The sequence below is a fragment of the Amblyomma mixtum genome, chromosome 9, assembly GCF_055824585.1.
Source record: "Amblyomma mixtum isolate Tamu chromosome 9, ASM5582458v1, whole genome shotgun sequence".
Lineage (NCBI taxonomy): Eukaryota > Metazoa > Arthropoda > Arachnida > Ixodida > Ixodidae > Amblyomma > Amblyomma mixtum.
This window is the reverse complement of record NC_143020.1, coordinates 52,565,275-52,586,159: the sequence shown is the minus strand read 5'-3', so window position 1 is coordinate 52,586,159 and position 20,885 is coordinate 52,565,275. Positions and strand designations below refer to the sequence as shown.

The following is a 20,885-nucleotide window of genomic DNA, read 5'->3' as shown; positions in this document are numbered from 1 at the left end:
GAGGTGGCATTTGGAGGTCTTTTTTTTTTTTTTCACGTGATATTCGAGTGGAGTACTTGCCTGCTTGGATAAATTTATTACAAATCCGAATCGTCCGCATCTACAAAGAGCCAAAACAAGCGGCACACGCAGCAATGGTTCTGGTCCATATGGCCTCCTCCTCTGGGTAAACTACCACTGCTTCCATGGCGGACAAATACAGGAGGTTAGACTCACCTACAACACTAATGAAAACCAACCATATTCCATTACTTGAAGTACGCAGAAAAATTTCCCGTCTGTTGTTTATGCATAACCTTTTAACACATAAACTAAACATACCCCGTCCTGTAATTCTCAAACAATTGTCGCGCCGAACACACCATTCAAGAATTCATTTGCTTGAACCCATTTTTGCAAAGACTGACTCATTCAAGCACAGTTTTTTTCCACGGACTGTTTCCGACTGGAACTCTCTTCCCGAGGCCATTTTCCAGTCCTCAAATTTTAGTAAAGCTCTTGAGAAGCATTTTCTCGGGTGAATGAGTGTTGTATTTTGTTATTCTGCTCATTGTCGAAACCCCATGTATTTTCTTAGTATTTGTCATTTTCAATGCCTTGTATAGCCCCTCCTGCATGGGCCAATCTATTGGCCTGCAGTATTATGAAATAAATAAATAAATAAATAAATAAAATCATTTACGCAGAATAAGCGCAAATGTGCCACCAGAACCACTGCTGCGTATTCCGCTTGTTTCGGCTCTTCGTAGTGGCAGACGATGAATATTTCTGATAACTTTGATCTAAACACGCAAGTACTCCACTCAAACATTACATAAACAAAAAGGAACCACGAAATTCCATCTCACGCGTCAAATTACAGCATGAATATGCCAGCGATGTTGTCGAAAAGAACCTTTTTACAAAGTGCATTCAGCAATGCAACACCCTAGCCAGTTGAAGATTTGGTCAGGTGTACACCTGAAAGCCTTCAAAGTAAAGGCCTTTGTGGTCAAAGCCTTGCCGAATGTCTTTGTAGTCAAGGCTAATTATTAGGTCAAATCCTTACTGATAAAGGCCTCTTGGGCCTTAATGGCAAATGCCTTTAGCCAAAGGCTCTTGTGGTACAGGCTTTTAAGTCAAATGCCTTTAGATCACAGGCCTTTCTGGTTAAGACCTTTAGTGTAAAGGCCTTTCGGTTAAAGGATTCCAGTTAAGGTCCTTACACTCACAGAATGTAAAGACCTTAACTGTAACTAGTGCAACTGCACGATATTCCATGCTTAGGCATGCTAAACTGTCTACTATTTTTTTCTCTTTTTTTTTTGAACCAAGTTCAAGCCTCAACTTTTTTTCACATCTTCAGCTCTCACGTTTATTTCTGAACCACTTGGCAATGTGCCCAACTATCATCATTACCATCATCATACTGAGCACAGTCCAGAGCAGGTCAATGGCCTATCGCGTGGACCTGCAGTTACACCCGTGCGCCACTAGCTATCACTACCGTAAACCCCTTGAATCTCTCATTCTCATCCTCCGCTTCAGTCGTTGCCACCTTCCACTCTGTTTCCTTCCCCACGGTGTTCACTCTGTCACACTAGCAACTAGAACACTGGTTACCTGTGTAATCCAGCCGATACCCTAAGTACCTTAAAAAAAAAAAACGATTTTTCTCACCTCTGCATAGCTGACATTTGTGTGCTTTTGTGTTATTTTAGCAACTGTGCTCAGGAAAATGTTATGGAACCTCACTCAACATCTCACAAAACAATGTGGAATGTCACTCTGACCATACGGTCACTTCTTTTCCACGTAAAAGTAGCGTTATTTTTTGCCCTCGCTGCATTGTTCCGGCTGCATTTTGGTAAATACGGTGCCACAGCTCTAGACTTTCTCTCTCATTCGCATTGTGAAGTAATGTTACAGTTTTTACAGAACTACGTTCAACTTAGATGCAACATTAATAAGTGCGTGTAATAAGTATTAATTACTCTGCACTGAAGATGCATCAACCCTGTATTTGAGCACTCGCCGTTTTTGCCTTGCAATGGGGCCCGAGCACTACAAAGCGAATTAAAAATTAATCCCAATGGGCATTGAACCTCCCCTGGACGTCCTGGGGACGTTGAGGATGTCTTCAGGATGTCCAAGGGACGTTCAATGCCTATTGTGAAGTTCACTTTTTACCTTGGGTCTCCCCTGGTTTCTTACGGATACGGAAAATAAACTTGAGACGTGTAACACCCCAGAAACAGCGGACCCTCAACCAGTGGCCCCCCTGTCCCGAAATTGTGCGAGGCTGCAAAACAAGCGAGTCAGGAGAGAAAGAAGAGACACACCGGACGAGCGGGTCTTGTCCTTGCCCCCGACGTGGTACGACACCGTGCTGTCAGCGGTGAGGTCCTCCCAGACGCCCGTGGAGTCCTCATCGTACCGCTGCTGCTGGGCCTTGACCTCCGCTGGTGGCTCGTACGGGGCCCAAGACACAACATGGCCGTGCCTCTGCACCACCAAGAAGACCAAGATGCAACACAACACGGTGTTCATTCTTTGAGTAGGATATGTTGTTGGGTGAGTTGGTTCATGACAAAGGGAAAGTAAGTGCGCAAAAAGGACGATCACGAGACAAGAGACAGGACGGGAGCACGAGAACTTGTAGAAGCCTATTACATTGATAAAAGAGGTGCAGACTGCATCAGTGATACGGCAATCAAACTTAACGATAGTGTCACGTAGTGGTGACTGCAGTACGGCGAACAGGAAAACAGCGAGAACGTCTTCGCAACGAAACTTTTTATTTGGGCTGACTTGCGCCCGCAAAGAACTGAATCACTCGGCGGCGGTGAAGCAACAAGTGTGCTCGGCGGTCGTCGAACAGAATGCCCGCCGCTGTCGGCCGTGCTCTCTTTAAAGCTGATAGCGAACATTCAAGATGAAGTTTGGAAAGTTACTAGAACATTCTGGCACAAAGTAGAATCGGCTCCCCCTTGAAGCATGAACGAATAAACACAACGAACACTACAAAGATTCGCGGCAATAGTGAAAAGCGTTTTCTCAAAGGCATCCTACCATGATTTGCCCCTTGTATGTTTTTGTCGCTTTTTTGCGATTCATGCTTGCATACCGATTTGAGCCTGTACTGAAGAAAAAAAAAGGAAAAAAATATATATATGTAAGCCTGCCTCAATTTCCAATAAGTGTCAGTTGAAGTTTGCGCTCGTCCCACCCTGCCTCTTCTCTCGTGATCGTCCTTTTTGTGTACTTACCTTCCCTTCTTCATCCTTTGAGACGCTGCCCACCATCTGTTAAAAACATGTCTTTCTTTCTTTTTCCTGGCCAATTAACTTGAGCAGTCTAAACATCTACCAGAACGAAACAGCACGAGAACATGAGACTACAGAAAGGAAGAACCCATGCAGAGCGCTGACTTACAACTGGGTGTATGGCAAACGACTTGAGGAATAGCAAAGCTGTAGCTATTCCCAAACACGTGACTACATGTGGTTGCATGCCCCATTTCGGACAGTGCAAAGTGCTGCGAACGTACAGCAGCCAGATACAAAGGGAGATCTATGAAACCTTTATCATCCACCATAGAGGAGGTCGATGCTTGAGCGAAGCGTCTCTTCACTTATCAATGAAAGAAGCAGCTTTGTTAGATACTAGCAAATGATATCAGTAATGCGTTGTGCTTTTTCTTATGCTTCCTTCCTATATTTAATACTTTCTCGCACGAAATACACCGAGTTGTAAGTCAGCGCTGTGTCTGTATTCTTCCTTTCTGTAGTCCCATGTTTTCGTGCTGTTTCGTTCCAGTATCATGAACCAACTAAGACAACAATCGTCCCTTTAGCACTTAAACACCTACTATCAATATTTCTGCAGGTAGTTTGCATACTTAAAGAAAACAGCGCAGCAACAGGGACAAGAGATAAGACGGGACAGGCGCTGACTAGCAACTGAAGGTTCATTGAAAAGGAACATAAAAAAATATACTCTCATAACAACCAGGAGCACACATGAGGAGCACCAACAACACTGATAAGATGATAAGATGTTGGTGTTCCTCATGCGTGCTCCTGGTTGTTATGACAGTATATTTTACATGTTCCTTTTCAATAAAACTTCAGTTGCTGGTCAGGCCTGTCCAGTCTTCTCTCTTGTCCCTGTTGCTGCGCTGTTTTCTTCAAGTATGTACCAACTCACTCAACTCGCCATTTTTGCAGTAGTGTGCATACAAGTGTCTTGGAATGAGGTGGGACAACAAATACATTGGAGAGAAGGTGATAAAATGTCAACCTCAAGAGGGAATCAGTTAATGATAAGATGAAGTGGGGCTCATCAAAAACATGCAAACCCATATAACTGAAATGGGACAAAGCTGCAAAGAAGTGGTATGTACTACCAGCGATGAATGAAATGCAGACAAGAGAACTAAAGTGCGAACACAAAAGAATAAACATATTAGTTCCTGGAGAGGAAATACAGGTGGTGTCGATTAACACTTCTAAAGGACAGTCTCTGCACCTTTGAAGTGAAATTACCTTCCATTAGTATTGAGGTTCCTCCTGGCAAGAGCTGTAATTTTGCGGTCCATGGTTCATATGTCTGGTTTGCGTTTCACTTGTTGCTGATAGTATGCAACGGTGTAAAACGGCGCCGCGATGCTGAGAGGGACGTTAGCACCACGACGCATAAACAATACTTCAGCGCCAGAACAGATGCGTCTATCACCGAGAAAACTGGATTTAAAAATCCTCTCCACCAGTCGATTAAATCTCGTGACGCCCTTATCGCGAAGGTCGGGTCGCCACCATTTTGAAGTGGATGGTGGTGAAGCATAACCTTAGGGATTGGTACCCAAAAATCAGTGTCTACGTAAGCTTTTTGCTCACAAAACTGGCTGCTCTTGGCGACCCCCGTATTTTTTTTAGTCTTTTCTAGCCTGCAAAAGCTCCATTTTTGGTGAGAGTAGTCTCCTTATGATTAGAATCCAGTACCCAATCAATACAGGCCAACTTCTATCTGTCCTCGGTGCCCATTTAACGAAAGGCTTAAAGAAGACATGCACAAGTGCGCTCTGAAAAATGCACCGAGCAATCTTACAGCACACTATGTGAGATGCAAACAATGCACACTTCAATTTAAAACAAAGGCTGGACAAAGAACGGCAGGAGGCTGGCCTTACTGGATGTGTTCAGGCAAAGAAGGGCCAGGTGCAAGGGAGCCACTGATTGTGCTTACCGAGCAAGGAAAAGAATTCCTGGAGAAAGTAGGGCCGAAGAAAAATTGAGCGGCGATCGGTTGGACTGATGCGATAGCGTGGTTCTTTCACTCGCCGATCTATTTGAGCTCGGATTCTAATCCAAGAGTTCGCCGTCTTTCCCTGCCCAATCTATTCCATTTCGGATTCTATTCCAATTCCGAGTATTCCGATTACAAGAGCTCAAAGTTTTCGACACAAGCAAATAATGTTCCTGGAATGTCGGCGTTCAGTGGTTTCGGTGGATTTGAGATTGTCGTGTTCGGAAATTCTCAAGACGCACCAGAAATTCAGTACACTCCTTCTTTCTGCGTGCAATCGCCTAGAGTGATAGAGAAATAAAGGGTTCCTGAAATATGCTTAATTGGGCCCATTAACTATTTCTGAACAGAATTTCCGGAAATTCTAATAGTTTCTAATAATTTCTAATAGTTTTGCATAACAAAACTAGTAGAAATATTGGGAATCATTTGCTTCAAACCTGGTTTGGACCAAAAGACTGCCATTAATACCAGCATATTATTTTTCACACTGCAAAAATCTTATCAGCTTAGTTACGTCCATTAGCTCAGAAAACGAAGACACAGCCTGACAGATATCACTGAGTGTGATGAGTCCCACGGTCACTAGGCATTATCAGAGTAAAAGCATAGCAGTGGTGATAAGAGGAAAGACAAAGCATCAGATTAAAATATGAGCAACATATTACACTGATAACTCTTGCTGACACACATAAGGATTTTGAATGTGTCCCTGTGGCAGAACATAGTAGGGGCATCTTAATCCACATCACCTTTGAGAACTATGGCACAGAGCATTTCGTTGGCCCTTCAAAAACTACTCAAACAAAGTCCCTGTGTACTCAACTGGCGTCCAAGCTGACCAATACAAAGTGTGGATCAGAGCTAAACGCCAAACTAATGTCAACGGACTAATTCCTGTTAACTATTTCTTCGCCACCCTGGCCCTGCCCACAAGAACCAATGTGGATTCCTGTGGCATTCTTAGACACGATAATAACCGAACACATTGAGGACAGAAGAGGCACTTAACACAGGCCAATCACAACAGCACCTTTTATCAACATGCCACCTTCTCCGAGGCGATACCTCGATAAAAATATAATACCCTCAATTTCCTAACTTCACACACAAAACGTGCTTAAATTCATTCGTTCCCTCCAAATTGCAGTGCTTTGCCCTTTTTTACAGTGCCAGCAGTATTTGCCTAGTTCGCTGTTTTACGCTGTTATCACTGTCACTGCTTCTGCATGCAAAAAGATAAGACAATTGCACACACATATCTACAAAGATGCCTGCTTGGGAGGCAATGGCCGCTCCATCGTAATCCCCAACACCCGGCGTACGTCGACTTCGGCAACCAAATTTTAACCTGTGACCCTTACCCAGACCATGATGCAACGTGCACTTCCTGTGAGCTACAAATCCGCCCAGTAATTCGTAGGCTACAGCAGCTATTTGAATGCCCTCACTTGGCACTTCGGGGGCAGTGACCATTATATCTGGTGCCAATCATTGCATTGATCATGCTGTCCTAAACTTTGCCAATCCCTGCATTGAAGTCCGGCTGCCAAACTCACCTCTTTAGTGATTTCCAGTTTCCCGGAAACTGTCTGTTCACCCCGTGGACTGGCGAAGCGCACGGACACATTGTCTTGGGTGTACGTCAGCTGCACGAGAAAGGGAGGAAATAAGAAGCACTTCTTCATTCCTTCATTCACTTATTCACCGATTCACTCATCTTCATCATGTGCCTAAAGCTTGATGCGAAGCCTTCAGAAAGTAGTGAGCATGCAAAATCGTTGTCCGAACACAAAAACCAGCACCATAGACTAGTGCGGAAGCAACTGGAGAAACGAAAATAAATAACGAGACATGATGAAAAAGCGGGGCGCAAACAAAACGTAGACAAGGAAACAAGACAAAAGGAAGGCGCTCGTCCAGTTGTCTTCTTTCCTTGTCTCCGTTTTGTTTGCGCCCCCCTTTTTTTATCATGAACAGCTTCCAACTAGCAAAACTTGCCATTCTGCTAAATAACGACACAATGAAAATTGTCAAGGGATGCATTAAAAACACAAGCTCGGCACAAAAAACTATCTAAACAAAGCTGGTTTTCATTAACATGAACTAAAGAAACACAACTGACAAGTGCAAACAAATGCGTGACGGTGTTTGCAAATGTCAATAAACGGAGTAATAGGCAATGCTAGAATGCCCCAATTAAGACATACAATCGACAAGTACAAACAAATGCGCAAGGGTGTTTGCAAATGTCGATACACAGAGTGGTAAACAATGGGGGCAAACAGCCCCAATTAAGGAGATTTCACAGCGACACCCATGCAAGAGCAATGTGGCCGGTTTTAAAAGCGCATTAATGCGTCCCAGTGTGCACGATAAGCACTGTTGAACGTGATAAACCTTTTCAATTCTAAACAAACCTCGAAACAAAACAGAAATCAGTTTGACATTAGCAACACAGGCTCACGCCCGAAACGTAACTCGAGAGACAAAGACCACTTCTTGAAACGAGATTCTTACGAGATTCTATGTGATTCTTACGAGATTACACAAGATTAGAAGTGAGATTCTTAAAAAGAGATTCTTAAAACGAGAGGACTGGAAATTGAAGGACTACAAAAAACTGACAGCTCGTCACTCGGAACTTGGAAGAGGTGGTGCACAAGTACCACAGACCTAAGTGCACGCAAAATCAAAGTTCCAGTCGGCAAACAACATGTGCTGAAATTTTGCATCAAGCCACCAAGACATTGGCTGATTTCACTTCGAAGTTGAAGGCAGAAACGGGCAGGTAACTACACCACAGGTGTGTAACCGGCTACTACTGTGCTACACACACACAAGTAGCAAGTGACTAGTGCCCTACAAAGTGCTCCTATAACCATGGCATATTTGGCTGGACCAATGAACGAGAGTTCTTTAAACCTAGACTGCAACATGTTTGGTTGGTTTATTGGGATTTAAAGTCCCAAAGCGGCTCAGGCTATGAGGGACACCGTAGTGAAGGGCTCCGGAAATTTTGACCACCTGGGGTTCTTTAATGTGCACTCACATCGCACTGTACATGGGCCTCTAGAATTTCACCTCAATCGAAATTCAGCCACGGCGGCCGGGATCAAACCCGCGTCTCTCGGGCCAGCAGCCGAGCGCAGTAACCACTGAGCCACCGCGGCGGGGTGCAACATGTTTGTGCTACCTCCATTCAGTGAAGGCAGCAAAAATATGTCCCGGTATTGAGAACTAAGAGGAACCTGCGCTCGTACTCCTCAGTAAAATGTATGACAAAGGTGAACGAAGCACTAGTAATTATGTACACAAAAAAAATTAATAAATGAAAACAATGAACACAGAAAACATAAGACACTTATTAATAATAGGGTAATTACTCATTGACGTCCACCCGAACACAGCCATACGGCTACAGAGCAAAGCTATACAGCTTTCTCAGAAACTTCGTAGGTAAATAAAAATTCGTCCTGGTCTGGGGTTCGAACGCGGGACCACCGCTTCACCGGAGCAGTTACTCTACCAATTGGGCTAACCGGAACGGCAAGATTATTGTAGGGTGAGAGCTAATTGATCGACAACTCGAAGTGGGAACTGTGTTGATCGAATGTTAGGGGAATCCCCCAAGGTAGAGAAGAAGAATAATGTAAGACACTCATTTTTCTGGCTTTGCAAGCCAACTGAAAACAAATAAATTAAAGTGACCATAGGCATCAAAAGAATGCTACCACTGAGAGCCAGCACAAGACATCATACCTCTGGTACACACCCGACTTTGATTTAAAAATAACCTACAAACCCGAAATTAAACATTGTGAACAGAAAAAAAAAAAAAATTTAACTCGCAGTAAGCCTCACAGGACTTGCTTCAAACAAACGTAAAAGTACAGAAATTATTGAGAGACAAATAATGCTGTGATGTAGGAAGAGGCTAATGCTAACCCAAATTAAATATACCGAAATGAAGCTATGACTGCGAGCGATGCAAACTCAATAAACTCATAACACACAACAACAAGTATGAGTACTGGAAGACCAAGCTTGGCCAAGGAATCTCCTACGAAAAGTTCCCAGACAGTGAAAAGAAGCAAAAAAGCTACCAAGGAGGCTGAGAAAATAGCAAAAGAAAAACAGCGCTCCAAACTGGGAGCAGTACGCTAATCCTCCGTCATACCGGATCAGGATCGGGAGAGTACGACGGCCGCTGACCCATTTTCTGCCAACGGTTCATTCCGCGCACACCCGTCGAGCGCGTCCACATATTCCACGCCACAAAGGGCAACACCGTCAGGGCCATAGACAGTGACGATGGCAATCACGACGACCCTACGTCACACTGAAAATCAACTTCCTCTTCCCTCAACCACAGAGGGTTCAATATCAGAAAAACATTGGAGCAAACTGAGCATGCACGCTTTTGCGAGACCGTTACATGCACTCCACATGAGCAAGCTCGAGAGACCAACAATCAAGCCTTATCTTATCACAGCAGCAAGCAGGACCGACAAGGATCAGCCCTAAAGGCGCGCGCCGCCGTGCCCCGCTCAGTTCTGGGTGAGCGTAGAAAGTCATGCCTTGACGCGCGGCCGTCGAAATGAGCAACGCAAAGGGAAATGCTTGATGCCTTCCGAGGCAAAAAAAGGAAATCACAACAAAGGGACACTTATAACTGAAGTTGGGCTATTTTTAACGGTTACCACATTCTCATGAATAAGAGGCCACTATCACTAAAAAACTATGTCTTCTGAATGGTTGGTGTGTAGGGTTTTATGGCACACAAGCAGCAGAGGCTATCATGCTACAAACACAGGGTTGGAAAGATCATACTCTTGTGCTGGCTGACCACTACTTTTTACAGTGTTATAGTTTTGTCGGGGACATTTCTTTCCTTTAGGAGTCTAGCAACTTGCTATAAGTCTACAACCGCGTTTTCTCCTAGGAGTAAGTTGGGATGGAAACAAACGTGTTGGTCACAAAACACTCTGAAATGCTCCTTTCTTAGCTTTTCGAGTTCTCTGCATGAAAATAAAACATGGTTTAGTGTGACCACCTCGCCACACAGTTCACAAACAGGACTGCTTTGTTTCACGAGAAAATGAAGTTAAAGGGGCCCTGAAAGGTGCTCCAATAAAGTTGCGGTATGCCTGGGATGTTAAAGCACGCCGCTTCATGAATATTGTCCAGCGAGAATTATTTCAATGTGCTTTGTAGAAGCTCAGTTATCTGTAGTCAAAATTTGAATTTCAGCGTCTTAACGCCTTTCCCGCTCCTGATCCACCGGAGCTACACGGCTTATTGGCCGCAGCTATGGTAGCTGCCTGCCGTCTGAAAGCATCTAACCAATAGCCATCTCTGAACTTGTATAAGCAGGTACGAACGACGGAGCGTGTATGAAAGAGTTACCAAGAAGGGCTTGCCAACTTTCGCACTTGATTGTGGGTTCTCTGCTGTGTGCAGAAGTGTATTATTTGGCTCAGGTGTCCATTAAAACACAGTGCAATGATTGAGAGAGTTGATGTGCTCTCCTCAGAAGGTGTTTAGAGGCCCTTTAAGTGTAAGGTGTATATGTCCAATGCGAAGGCATAACATAACAAGACTACAATAAAACGCTCTTGGTGCTGACACCATTTCATTCTCCCCGGATCGGCTGTACTAGGTGCAGTTTGTTGCTGATCTCGTTATCCTAACTGATCAGACATTTCTTGATTAGTTTGCTCTGTACAGCTTCAAGCAGTCTTTGTGTGGAATATTTACTTTCTCTAGTTCATGCTAGCGCGTTCATGCAGCGCATGTGTCGGCAGAGCTTCTAAAAGCTAGAAAAGGCCAAGAAAATAATTACAGGTACTGCCACCAGGGGCCATTTTCCACAAGCGAACTATGCTGACGTCAACTGCTCCTTGCGCTTCACTGATCTCTGAGGCTATGTCACGCTACGATCCACTTTTAGCCAGCAATCACCAAGTCCCCACTACATTCACGACCATCAAGTCTCCACTACATTCACGACCATAATCCCCACAAGTCTGATTTCAGAAACAGCAAAAAAAGTACTCAACTGTCAACTGCATATTTCTCAGTATTAAAGGTGCACTGAAGAGGATTCTGAACATGTCTTTTTGCCGCGGGAACTCGATCCACACGTGCCTAGCATTCTTAGAAACAGTGACTTATTGCCCTGTGTGGCTGATTTCCCCAATTAAAACGAATTAACGTCCGGCTCCCGCCTTTTTTTTTAAATTCTGCCTCGTACGGTGGGCGGAGTCGACCAACGCATGGAGCGTCTTTCACCCAGTCCTGTGGAGGCTTTGCTTTCGCTTTATTTTGTTTTTTAGGTTTCCAAGAATAAATAGTTTCATTCGCAGATAATATAGCCGCAAAATAAGCCCGCAGAAATAAAAATATGCGCGGATTATTTGCTACTACGGACTACTACGTATTACTCCGCCGATGGCAGAGCGGCAAGTCGCAACGGGACTGGGTGAAAGGCGCTCCACGCGTTGGTCGACTCCGCCCACCGTACGAGGCAGAATTAAAAAAAAAAAAAGGCGGGAGCCGGACGTTAATTCGATTTAATTGGGGAAATCGGCCACACAGGGCAGTAAATCGCAGTTTCTAAGAAAGCTCGGAACGAGTAGATTGAGTTCCAGCCGCAAAAAGACAAGTTCAGATTCCTCTTCAGTGCACCTTTAAGTGCATTGTTTGCTGCCGTGCAAACATTAACAGTGCCACAAAAGCTGTGTGGAGCTGTCTCGAGTACCCGTGTAACTGCAGTGCCGCTACCTGCATGGTGGGATGGTGATGTGCTTCGAGGAAGGCATGAGAGCTGCAAGCACACAGCCACAGCTGTGAGTCATGAACGTCACGCGAATGGTTTTGGCTGATTCGTCGTATTCCCTCTCCCCAGCTTTTCCAGAGCTCCGGTATCGTGACTAATCAGCCAAAATCGGTCGTGTGACATCCACGTCTCGCGGGTGAGAATGTGCTATAAGAGTTCCGTTCTGTTTTCTAGGAAACGTGGTCCCGCTTTGAAGAGCAAAAATATTTGCTCGTCAAAAACAGCCAAAAAATTACGAGGAACTTTAGCGGCTACAGTGGTGAAAGGCAAAAGCCTGAAAGCTACATTCTGCTACGCGATTGTTCATTGCACATTTCGTTGGTGCATTAATTAACTGCCAATTAATGGCACTTAAGCTTCGCCTTTAGGAGTGGAACGCGACAGCGTGTTGTAGCGCTTCCAGGGAGTCCAAGGAACGCCACCACCTGTTCGGGCGATTTGAACCCAACGCTTTTTGAGGAAAGGAAATGGCGCAGTAATTCTCTGTCATCTCGGTGGACACCTGAGCCGCACTTTACAGGAAGGGAGGAAGTGGGAGCGGAAGAAGAAGAAAATGAAAATTGTATTTGAGGAAAGGAAATTACGCATTAACTGTCTCACATATCTCAGTAGACACTAGTCAAAAATTGTATTTGAGGAAAGGAAGTTGCCCAGTAACTGCTTCACATATTTCGGTGGACACCCGTCAAAATTCCCACCTGGTGATGTCACGACAATTTGGACCAATCTGAAACCCAGAGGGGACAAATACGCCTTGCTTGTAAATTAGTTTTTGAGGAAAGGATATGTATCTGTCTCTCATATCTCTGTGGACACCTAAACCTCGCTGTAACAGGAAGGGAGGAAGATTGGAGTGAACGAAGACACTTTGTTCATTCCAAACCATCGAGCTGGCATGGCGGAGTGGTAGCGTGCTCGACTCGCACTCCGGAGACCGGGGTTCGATTCCCAAGCTCGGCCAATTTCTTACTCGGTTTTATTTATTTAGCTGGTCTGACTAGAAAGGGCAATTAGGCTAATTGGCTAAGTAAGCAATTAACTAAACTCAGTCCCACTTACTTGGAGCATCACTATACGATCCCTTTAATTGGTTGCATGGTTAGTAGCCAAAGTACAATTGGCCCCGTTTGAAATTCGCGCACTGTGACGTCACAACCGTTTCGACCAATTGAAAAGCGTGACATTTCTGTCGACAGATCCTGCTTACAACGATGAGGCATTAAAACGATGAGGCATTAAAGGCTTCCGCCTTAATATGTCCATGTTTCGTTCCTTTTTTTTTTTTATCAAGCATGCAATGTTGAAGCGAAGTGAACATGCCAGATAGGGATTTCTGCAGCGAAAATGATGGAGGGGATTATATTCAATCTTCGTAACAGCTCAAATGCTGGCCAATATCACTTTTTGTTATACATCAACTTCACCCCATCATGCAGTTGAACCCTTGTTTAGCAAATACTAACACTGTATCATCAATCCAGTGACTGAGCAACAATCCCCTTCCATGGTTGAAAAACAGCCATGAATCATGAACCTGAACCATGAACCTATACCAACTCGCCCAACTTAACGTTCTACTAAATCCCCTTCCATATGGCCAATGCACCAAATACCTTTTCAATCAAACAGTGGCATTCAATGAACAAATTGATTTGAAGCTCGCTTTAGATTTGTCAGAGAGCGGGTGCTAGTGTAATCTGGCACAACTCTGCCAAGACAGAAAAAAGAAAGAAAACAAAATACATTCAGTTGAGCACATGAAGACCAACATATCCAGCATTTAATGCTGTCGGCATAGATGAGCTCCATTATCTCCCTCGTGTCACGGAGACACGCGCATGCTCTGATATGCTCCCCCCAACAGATGACGGATATGACTCACCGCTCTCTTATACACTCAGTGGTGTCATCCATAACAAAATTGTGTAACAGCCGCATCGCGACAGAGGGCAGATAACCTCGTTCCTTATCACAGCCACTCCACTCATGGCTACACATATGTAGGTAGCAGGTTTGGGGATCAAATATAAGCGCAAACACTATCCGAAACTTTCAATGCCCCACTTTTGAAAAACAAAAATGCGCATAATGAAGTGGCAAGGTTTTTCGTAAATGTGGCCATTGTTTATGCATGGCTATATAAATCTCCTCATGTGACAGCAACGCCAAAAGTAAAATGAGCCCAAATGACACCAAGCACAGCATCTATGAAGACCTATAAGCATGTAACTTTTCAATCAAATTATTACTGCATTTACTCGCATACTGGTCGATACATTTGATATACCGAACCATCAGCTTTAGAAACTAGAATAAAAAAGATGCCCAGGCTTAGCTTGGTTAAGCCAAGAATGCGTTGCATATTGCGCGGTCTTTTTGCACGAGGTATTGCTTGGCGGCACTCGATTTTCTCAGCAGGTTTTCCTCCGTGACGTATGGATGGATGGATAGGAGCGCCCCCTTTGAAACGGGGCGGTGGCAACCGCCACCATGCTCAGCTGTCTTTTTTTCTTTTCTTTTTTTTTTTCACGTGGTTTGGTGGCTGCCCGGCCGCGCCCAAGGGCTGAACTGAGTGATTGCAATATGCTACGCATAAAAAGTAAGAATGTCCTATTGATTGATCAACTGCAGGTCCAAGCTGCCAACAATAATGAGTGGTGACTAGCACAGCGCAATACACATCACAGCCATGTGAAACTTGCCCCCACTGCTTTCCCCAGTATTCAAAGCCCCTTTTGGCAACAATGAACATGTGCACACCAGCTCAATTTTTCAACGCCTCCATGAATAAGATGACGGCTCACCTAAATGCCGGTGAAAACAGTTTCCAATGTTCGGGAGGCATGACACGATGCAGCTGAGAGCTACCGAGAGAAGCTTCGTTTTTGCGAACTACATTTTGAAGCGGTACAGCTTCATGCTTAACTTCGCATCAGCTTTAGGTAATAATATTTTGCGAGGCTCACATGAAAAAGATGGGACACGTGAAAGCAGTAACAGTGGTAGCAACAGCCACACTTTGTGAAGGCTTGGAGACAGCCAGAACGCTGGATTTTCTGCGTTAGACATAGTGGCACTGTTCTCTGTCTTGTCCTCCGCCATCGATAGCAAGGTTTGTACCTTGTCCTGACCGTGATTTGTGTATTGGCTAACCCCAAGTTTGGAGAACACGATCTTGAAAAAATAAAAAAGAACACGCTAACCTCTATGATATGCTTCGTACGATGTAATTCACAGAGGTCCAAAAGAATCAGGAGGGGACCAGCTATTGGATTTTACCAAGATTAAGCTGTTCACAGTGCCCCCTTAAAAATCTTGGCACTGTCAGAAAAATTTGCCCCCGACCAGGAGGAATTTCTCTTTTAACTACGAAGTTTCTGTGTAAGCTGTCTAGCTTTCCTTTGTAGCCATATGGCTGTGCTTCGGGGGATGCCAATGAGTAATCACTCTCTAATTACTGGCAGGAAATGTTACCACCATTCCCCAAAAGCAGGGGGTCTCAGCTGCTAACCCGAAAGACCACTGTGGTCGAATTTCTATGGAGGCGAAATTCTAGAGGCCCGTGTACTGTGCGATGTCGGTGCACGTTAAAGAACCCCAGGTGACCGAAATTCCCGGAGCCCTCCACTACGGCGTCCCTCATAGCCTTAGTCGCTTTGGGACGTTAAATCCCATAAGCCAACGAAAAGCGGGGGGGTATCAAGTAAAGCAAAATATTCTGTCTGGTCCTGACAAAGCTTGATAGAATTAAATGTGCGGTACACGTGTGCATTCACAGTAGGAGGCTGTATACGGGGCGGGACATGTGAATATTGCAAGGCCTGACTAATGGAATCCACCCTCCTTCAACGTCTCCAAAATAGAAACTGATTACGACACTGACAGCAGCATGCCGGTATCATAGCCTCGTGATGCCTCAGAACAAGGAACCACTGTGTGTTGAGTAATAGAACAACAAAAGCAAACGTGGGCATGACTCAGACTGCCCGGGTTCCTGTTGTTATTCTATATTAGTGCAAGAAGAAGGAAGAATTTAAATGAATCATTGCTAAGCTCCTTGTTTCCACCCTGACAATGCGTGATGCCACAGTGCAAAGCTCTGGGTTAATTTCAGCCAAAAATGATTTTTTTTTTTTTTTCAAATGAGAAACAAGGTCTTGAAACAGGTTCTTTGTGTTTTACCACCACAATGCAGCCACAACTGTAAACCCACCACAGTGGATGCCAATATGTTCGGTCAAGCACAGATTTTGACATTGATGCATTTCACTTTTTTAATCAAGTTGCTGGCATTGTCATAGCGCATTATAACAACACTTAAGCTTTTGTGTGCCTTCCAGAAAAACCTTCTTTAAGACAAACCTTTTGTTCTTTATTCTATTTTCGTAACTCACACAAAAGCGACAAACTAAACAAAAGATACACTTCTTCAATCAGAACAATACCGTCATAATCACAACAAACAGTGACAATAATGACAGTTTGCACCACTCTCATGACATGGCGCGGTCATAAGTTTTTCAGGAAACTGGAATAGAAAAGAGCAACGGACAATTTTGTAGACATTTTTTTTTTTTCGAAGAACACTGGCATCCAAGGGTAAATAAGCCCTCCTTCCTGGAACTACACAGCATGACCACAAGCTAGCTAAAGCATTGGGAGACTGCCGACATGACTACACTCTAAACATAATGGAGTAAAAATGAAATAAGCTATCCTCCTTACACCCTTTCATAAACGGGTGTGAGCAAGGGTGTGCGTGCACTTGAGTACAACTTACTCCCTTTTTATTCCCATATAGGCGTATTTATGTTAAGAGTGTACACACCCAGCCGGCAGCTATGCAACCATTGCCCCTAGCATATTTAAAAAAAAAGAACAAAGAAAATCAAGATACACAGAAACTCAGAAACGACCGCCTTGCTCTTGCCAACGCAAACACCGTCAGACCTAGGGAGTCCTTAATTTAGTTACTTTCGTTTACTTTTCTTCTTTGCGCTTCCTTTCACGACCTCTAGTCTCCACAAGCATGCAACGATCGTAAATCGTTCGAAACACCCTTCGGTCTAAACCACGCAAGCGTTCAAAGTCGAGCCCTTTTCGGAAATGGCATATGATGAGGGGTTTTTCTGTAATCGGATATGTCCAGTTTGTCCCTGGCAAATGCGTTAGGTCTACGTTACCAATGACGATAATTAGAGAGATGCCATGCCTGCCTCCCACATTGTATTGCTCAGGCTTCGCACATCTCCCCACTAACAATAATAAGAAACCAAGTAAATACTAATACTGAACAGACCAAACTGTCTTAGGAGAATCCCTCAAGGCAGAGTAGACAGCCTATATATGCTGAATAGGAGTTTTAAAAATTTTATATATTCTTGTATATAAAACATTTATTTCAATTCACAATTCGGAACAATCCTTGTATTAGTGGAAACATTTTTCTCAACATCAATTTTTGAGCCATCCTACAATGCAGCATGCAAGACAGATTCGCTACCTGTTACATGGGGTAAAGCTTCAAACATTTGACACCGACTTTAAGATCACAATTCTCTAAACCTCAGGTGGTCGAAATTTCCGGAACCCTTCACTACGGCGTCCCTCATAGCCTGAGTTGCTTCGGGACGTCAAACCCCGATAAACCAAACCAAACCAATCATCGCACACAATGGTTTCCTTATCACAATGCACAAAAAATATTTGTTTTACTTGCACAATTACAATGTAGCCTATGGGGTCAAATTTCGAAAATGACATTCAGAGAACACTGGCCAATCTTTCTGAATGCACACAACACAACCCTTGCTTAGGAAAAGTTTAGACCCTCTTGAACCTACTCTAGCATGCGGAAGCTTTTAAACAATAAGCTTTTAGAGTTACAGTAAAAAAAGTGGTATCCTACATATGGGTTAAAAATAATCAGTAATTACTCATTAGCATTCCCAGACCAGGATGACTCTCTCTTCAACTAAAAAGTTCCTGAGAAATCTCTACAGCTTTCTACTGAAACAGTATAGCTGCACTCGGGTGGTTGGTTGCTAATGGATAATAGGGGATATTCAAAATTCCGCAAGTGCGCTTTCCCGCATAACAATGTTGTCCCAAACAAGATGGATGACCATGCGTTTCCAGCTGAAACAAAGCAAGAAAGACTGGTTTTTTGTTTGATTCTTCCAAAATACATTTCTTACATTCTATCCACACCTTTAGCGCCTGTCCTGTAGCCCACGTAGTTCCTTTATAGCGAAGTCGGCCATCTTGTTTGGGGCAACATAGTTATGTGGGAAAGCGCACTTGCAGAATTTTGAATATCCCCTATTGCTCTCTTATTACCAGTAAGAAATGTGACAAAACATAAAATGTACCTCTGAGTAAAACTTCTGAGCCAAATGCAAAGATGAAACATGCCAACAAGATGCATGTTTCCAACAACTACGCAGGATTGTACTGCGCTTGCCAGAACCAGCATGCGATGAAAATTGTCGACCAAATTTCAGGTTAAAGATTTTTTCATGCCCACGTCAATCCAAAATGAAACTTTGGTCCTAGCCAAAACAAATTGCTTTTTTTTAAAAATGCTCCCGTTAATTAGAACTCTGAATATTTTAAAGCAATTTTCAGTCCTCCCCACTCCCAAGTTAGAATTATCGGAGATTCAACAGTAAATACTATAACACACATTTAAGCAGAGACAACTATACACCAATCTCCACATATCTTTCCAAAAGGAGCAAGCATAGTTTGTGTGAGTGATATTCCTATCAGGGCCAAATGCTTTAGGTTCTCGCTTCTTGCTCACACACTCAGCAACTGCAATGTTCTTCCCACAGATACTGTTTCACTGAGTTCAAAACGTGCATTTTTAGGCATCAATTGTGCTTCGGCAGACTTATGGGTCACTCCTGGAGGGGACACCTCAATTCAATTTAATTTTATTCACCAGACATTTCTGAATGGTTTCCGGGATAAGAGCTCGAGACGGCAGTCCCATTTGAACCATACATGTCGAAAAAAAAATGCCAAGACACTTAGGAAATTAATACACTGGTACTGCAATCAAGAAATTAACCCGAGAACTATTAATGACAATGCATTTCCGCCTGGTATAACTTTTCTCCAAGCATTACACTGTGAATCACCCAGGCACCTAGTAATTAAACCAAGGAGTAACTAATTAATAGACTTAGCGGACTGTCGATTTAATGGCTGCTGGATAACAGATGATGAATTTACTACTACCTATTAACAAACACGACAGCACAATGTAAAAAGACAGGAAAAAGTCCAAGATCACTACGAACAAACAACAAATCCTGGAGTAAAATTACAACTCCTCCATTGCTGCAACAATGACTTTGTTGTCGCAGTTCTTTCCTCAAACCATATCCGGTTTCCAAAAACGCTCAACGAAAATACAGCAGCCAAGACCCACATTTGCTAATGCACATCGTAAATGTGGCTGCGTCAGCATGCTATTTTAAGCAGCAATAAATCAGTTCTCACTACAATGGCAGCAACCCCGGCGAACAAAACAACATGTGGCACCATGAGTTTTGCTAATAAAAAACAATATCAAATATATTTTTGGACGCATTTATTTGAACATGAGCTGAAGTTGGGATCTAAGTGCTCAATGTCACTAAGTAAATTCCCAGAACGGAAAAATAATTACGTCGACCTAGGCGATCCCGTTACGCTCAGTGAACACGAATATAATGCAAAGCGGGTGCATTACGTCTTGTACCAAAAAATAAAATATACATAAACAGTAGGGGCGGTGGAAACTGCATCGAGCACTCAATCGGCAGCCAACATAGACTCGGAAGTTTATCTTACACTTCCTGTAGGGCGGCCCAAGCGTTTGAAATAGGAAACCTCAAGCACGCCACATCGTTCACTTCAAAACTCGACCGCTCTTACCATAACATCAAGACGTCGACAAAAGCAGCCACAATCACTCTTGCCCAGCTACAATCCGCACTCTTGAATCGCACCAAGCGAAACGAAAGGCGAATAAAACGGTCGCGGCGATGACACGAAGCGACGATTATCGACCTTGAAAGCGACACAATGCTGTGCGATCACGCATACAGAGCTGACATTGCCTTAACTAGGAGCAAGGAGCCAGTTAAGGCGGGTTAACCGAACTATTAAAAGGCCGTGCCCAGTCGCCAAGGGGCGTCACGCGGTCAAATGCAAACAAAATAAAGCATCGATGCGCGCGCACGGTGGAGACGGTAAGCGTGCGCGAGATCCAGTTCGAGTACTTTCTCACGCGATCTTTTAAATCCTTGACGCACGGACCCGAGCGCTCCCGTCAAATGGTTTCGATCCCGACACAATTTCCTGAACATCGTGTCGGTGCTGTTCCGATTCGAAACGATGCCACAGGCCGTGTAATCACAAGAGGAAAGTGGTCGCCTCGGACGTCAAAACAATTTGGCAACAAACAGCTCATTCGAGAGGTCCCCCTTGTATCGTTCGTACTATCGGAGTTCGCATAGATCCAATTATCGAGACCAAGTTACGAACTATTGGTTGAGTAACGCGCATGCGACGTGAGCCTTAACAGGCAAGAAATCGTCAAGCAATGGGAGCTCGATTGCGTTCAGCTCAAAATGAAAAAAGAATTATCTCACTTGTTTCTCGCCTCCTCCGTCCGCCATCTTTAAAAGTTCGTTGTCGTTGCTGACGATGGCGTTAGCTTGCATCGCGAAACAGCGAAACTTTGCGCGTGACTCTTGAGTCAACC

The 20,885-nt window shown here is 44.0% G+C and overlaps 1 protein-coding gene across 5 annotated transcripts in view; it reads right to left on the bottom strand.

Annotated features, from left to right (window-relative positions):
• LOC149329002 (TBC1 domain family member 15-like) overlaps positions 1–20,878 on the bottom strand; it is an 81,000-nt gene extending 60,122 nt beyond the window's left edge. Inside the window, exons 1-3 of one of the 5 annotated variants that reach the window (XM_089560057.1) lie at positions 20,773–20,878; positions 6,846–6,935; positions 2,322–2,484 (exon numbers count right to left, since the gene is read on the bottom strand). In XM_089560057.1, the coding sequence (XP_089416183.1) occupies positions 2,322–2,484; positions 6,846–6,935; positions 20,773–20,844 (325 nt within the window). In that variant the 5' untranslated portion in view covers positions 20,845–20,878. Of the gene's footprint in view, positions 1–2,321; positions 2,485–6,845; positions 6,936–9,466; positions 10,491–20,053; positions 20,488–20,772 lie in introns of those variants that run through there. The other 4 variants (XM_089560058.1, XM_089560056.1, XM_089560059.1 and 1 more) reach the window with 4 other exon arrangements.
• Positions 20,879–20,885: the final 7 nt, after the last annotated feature.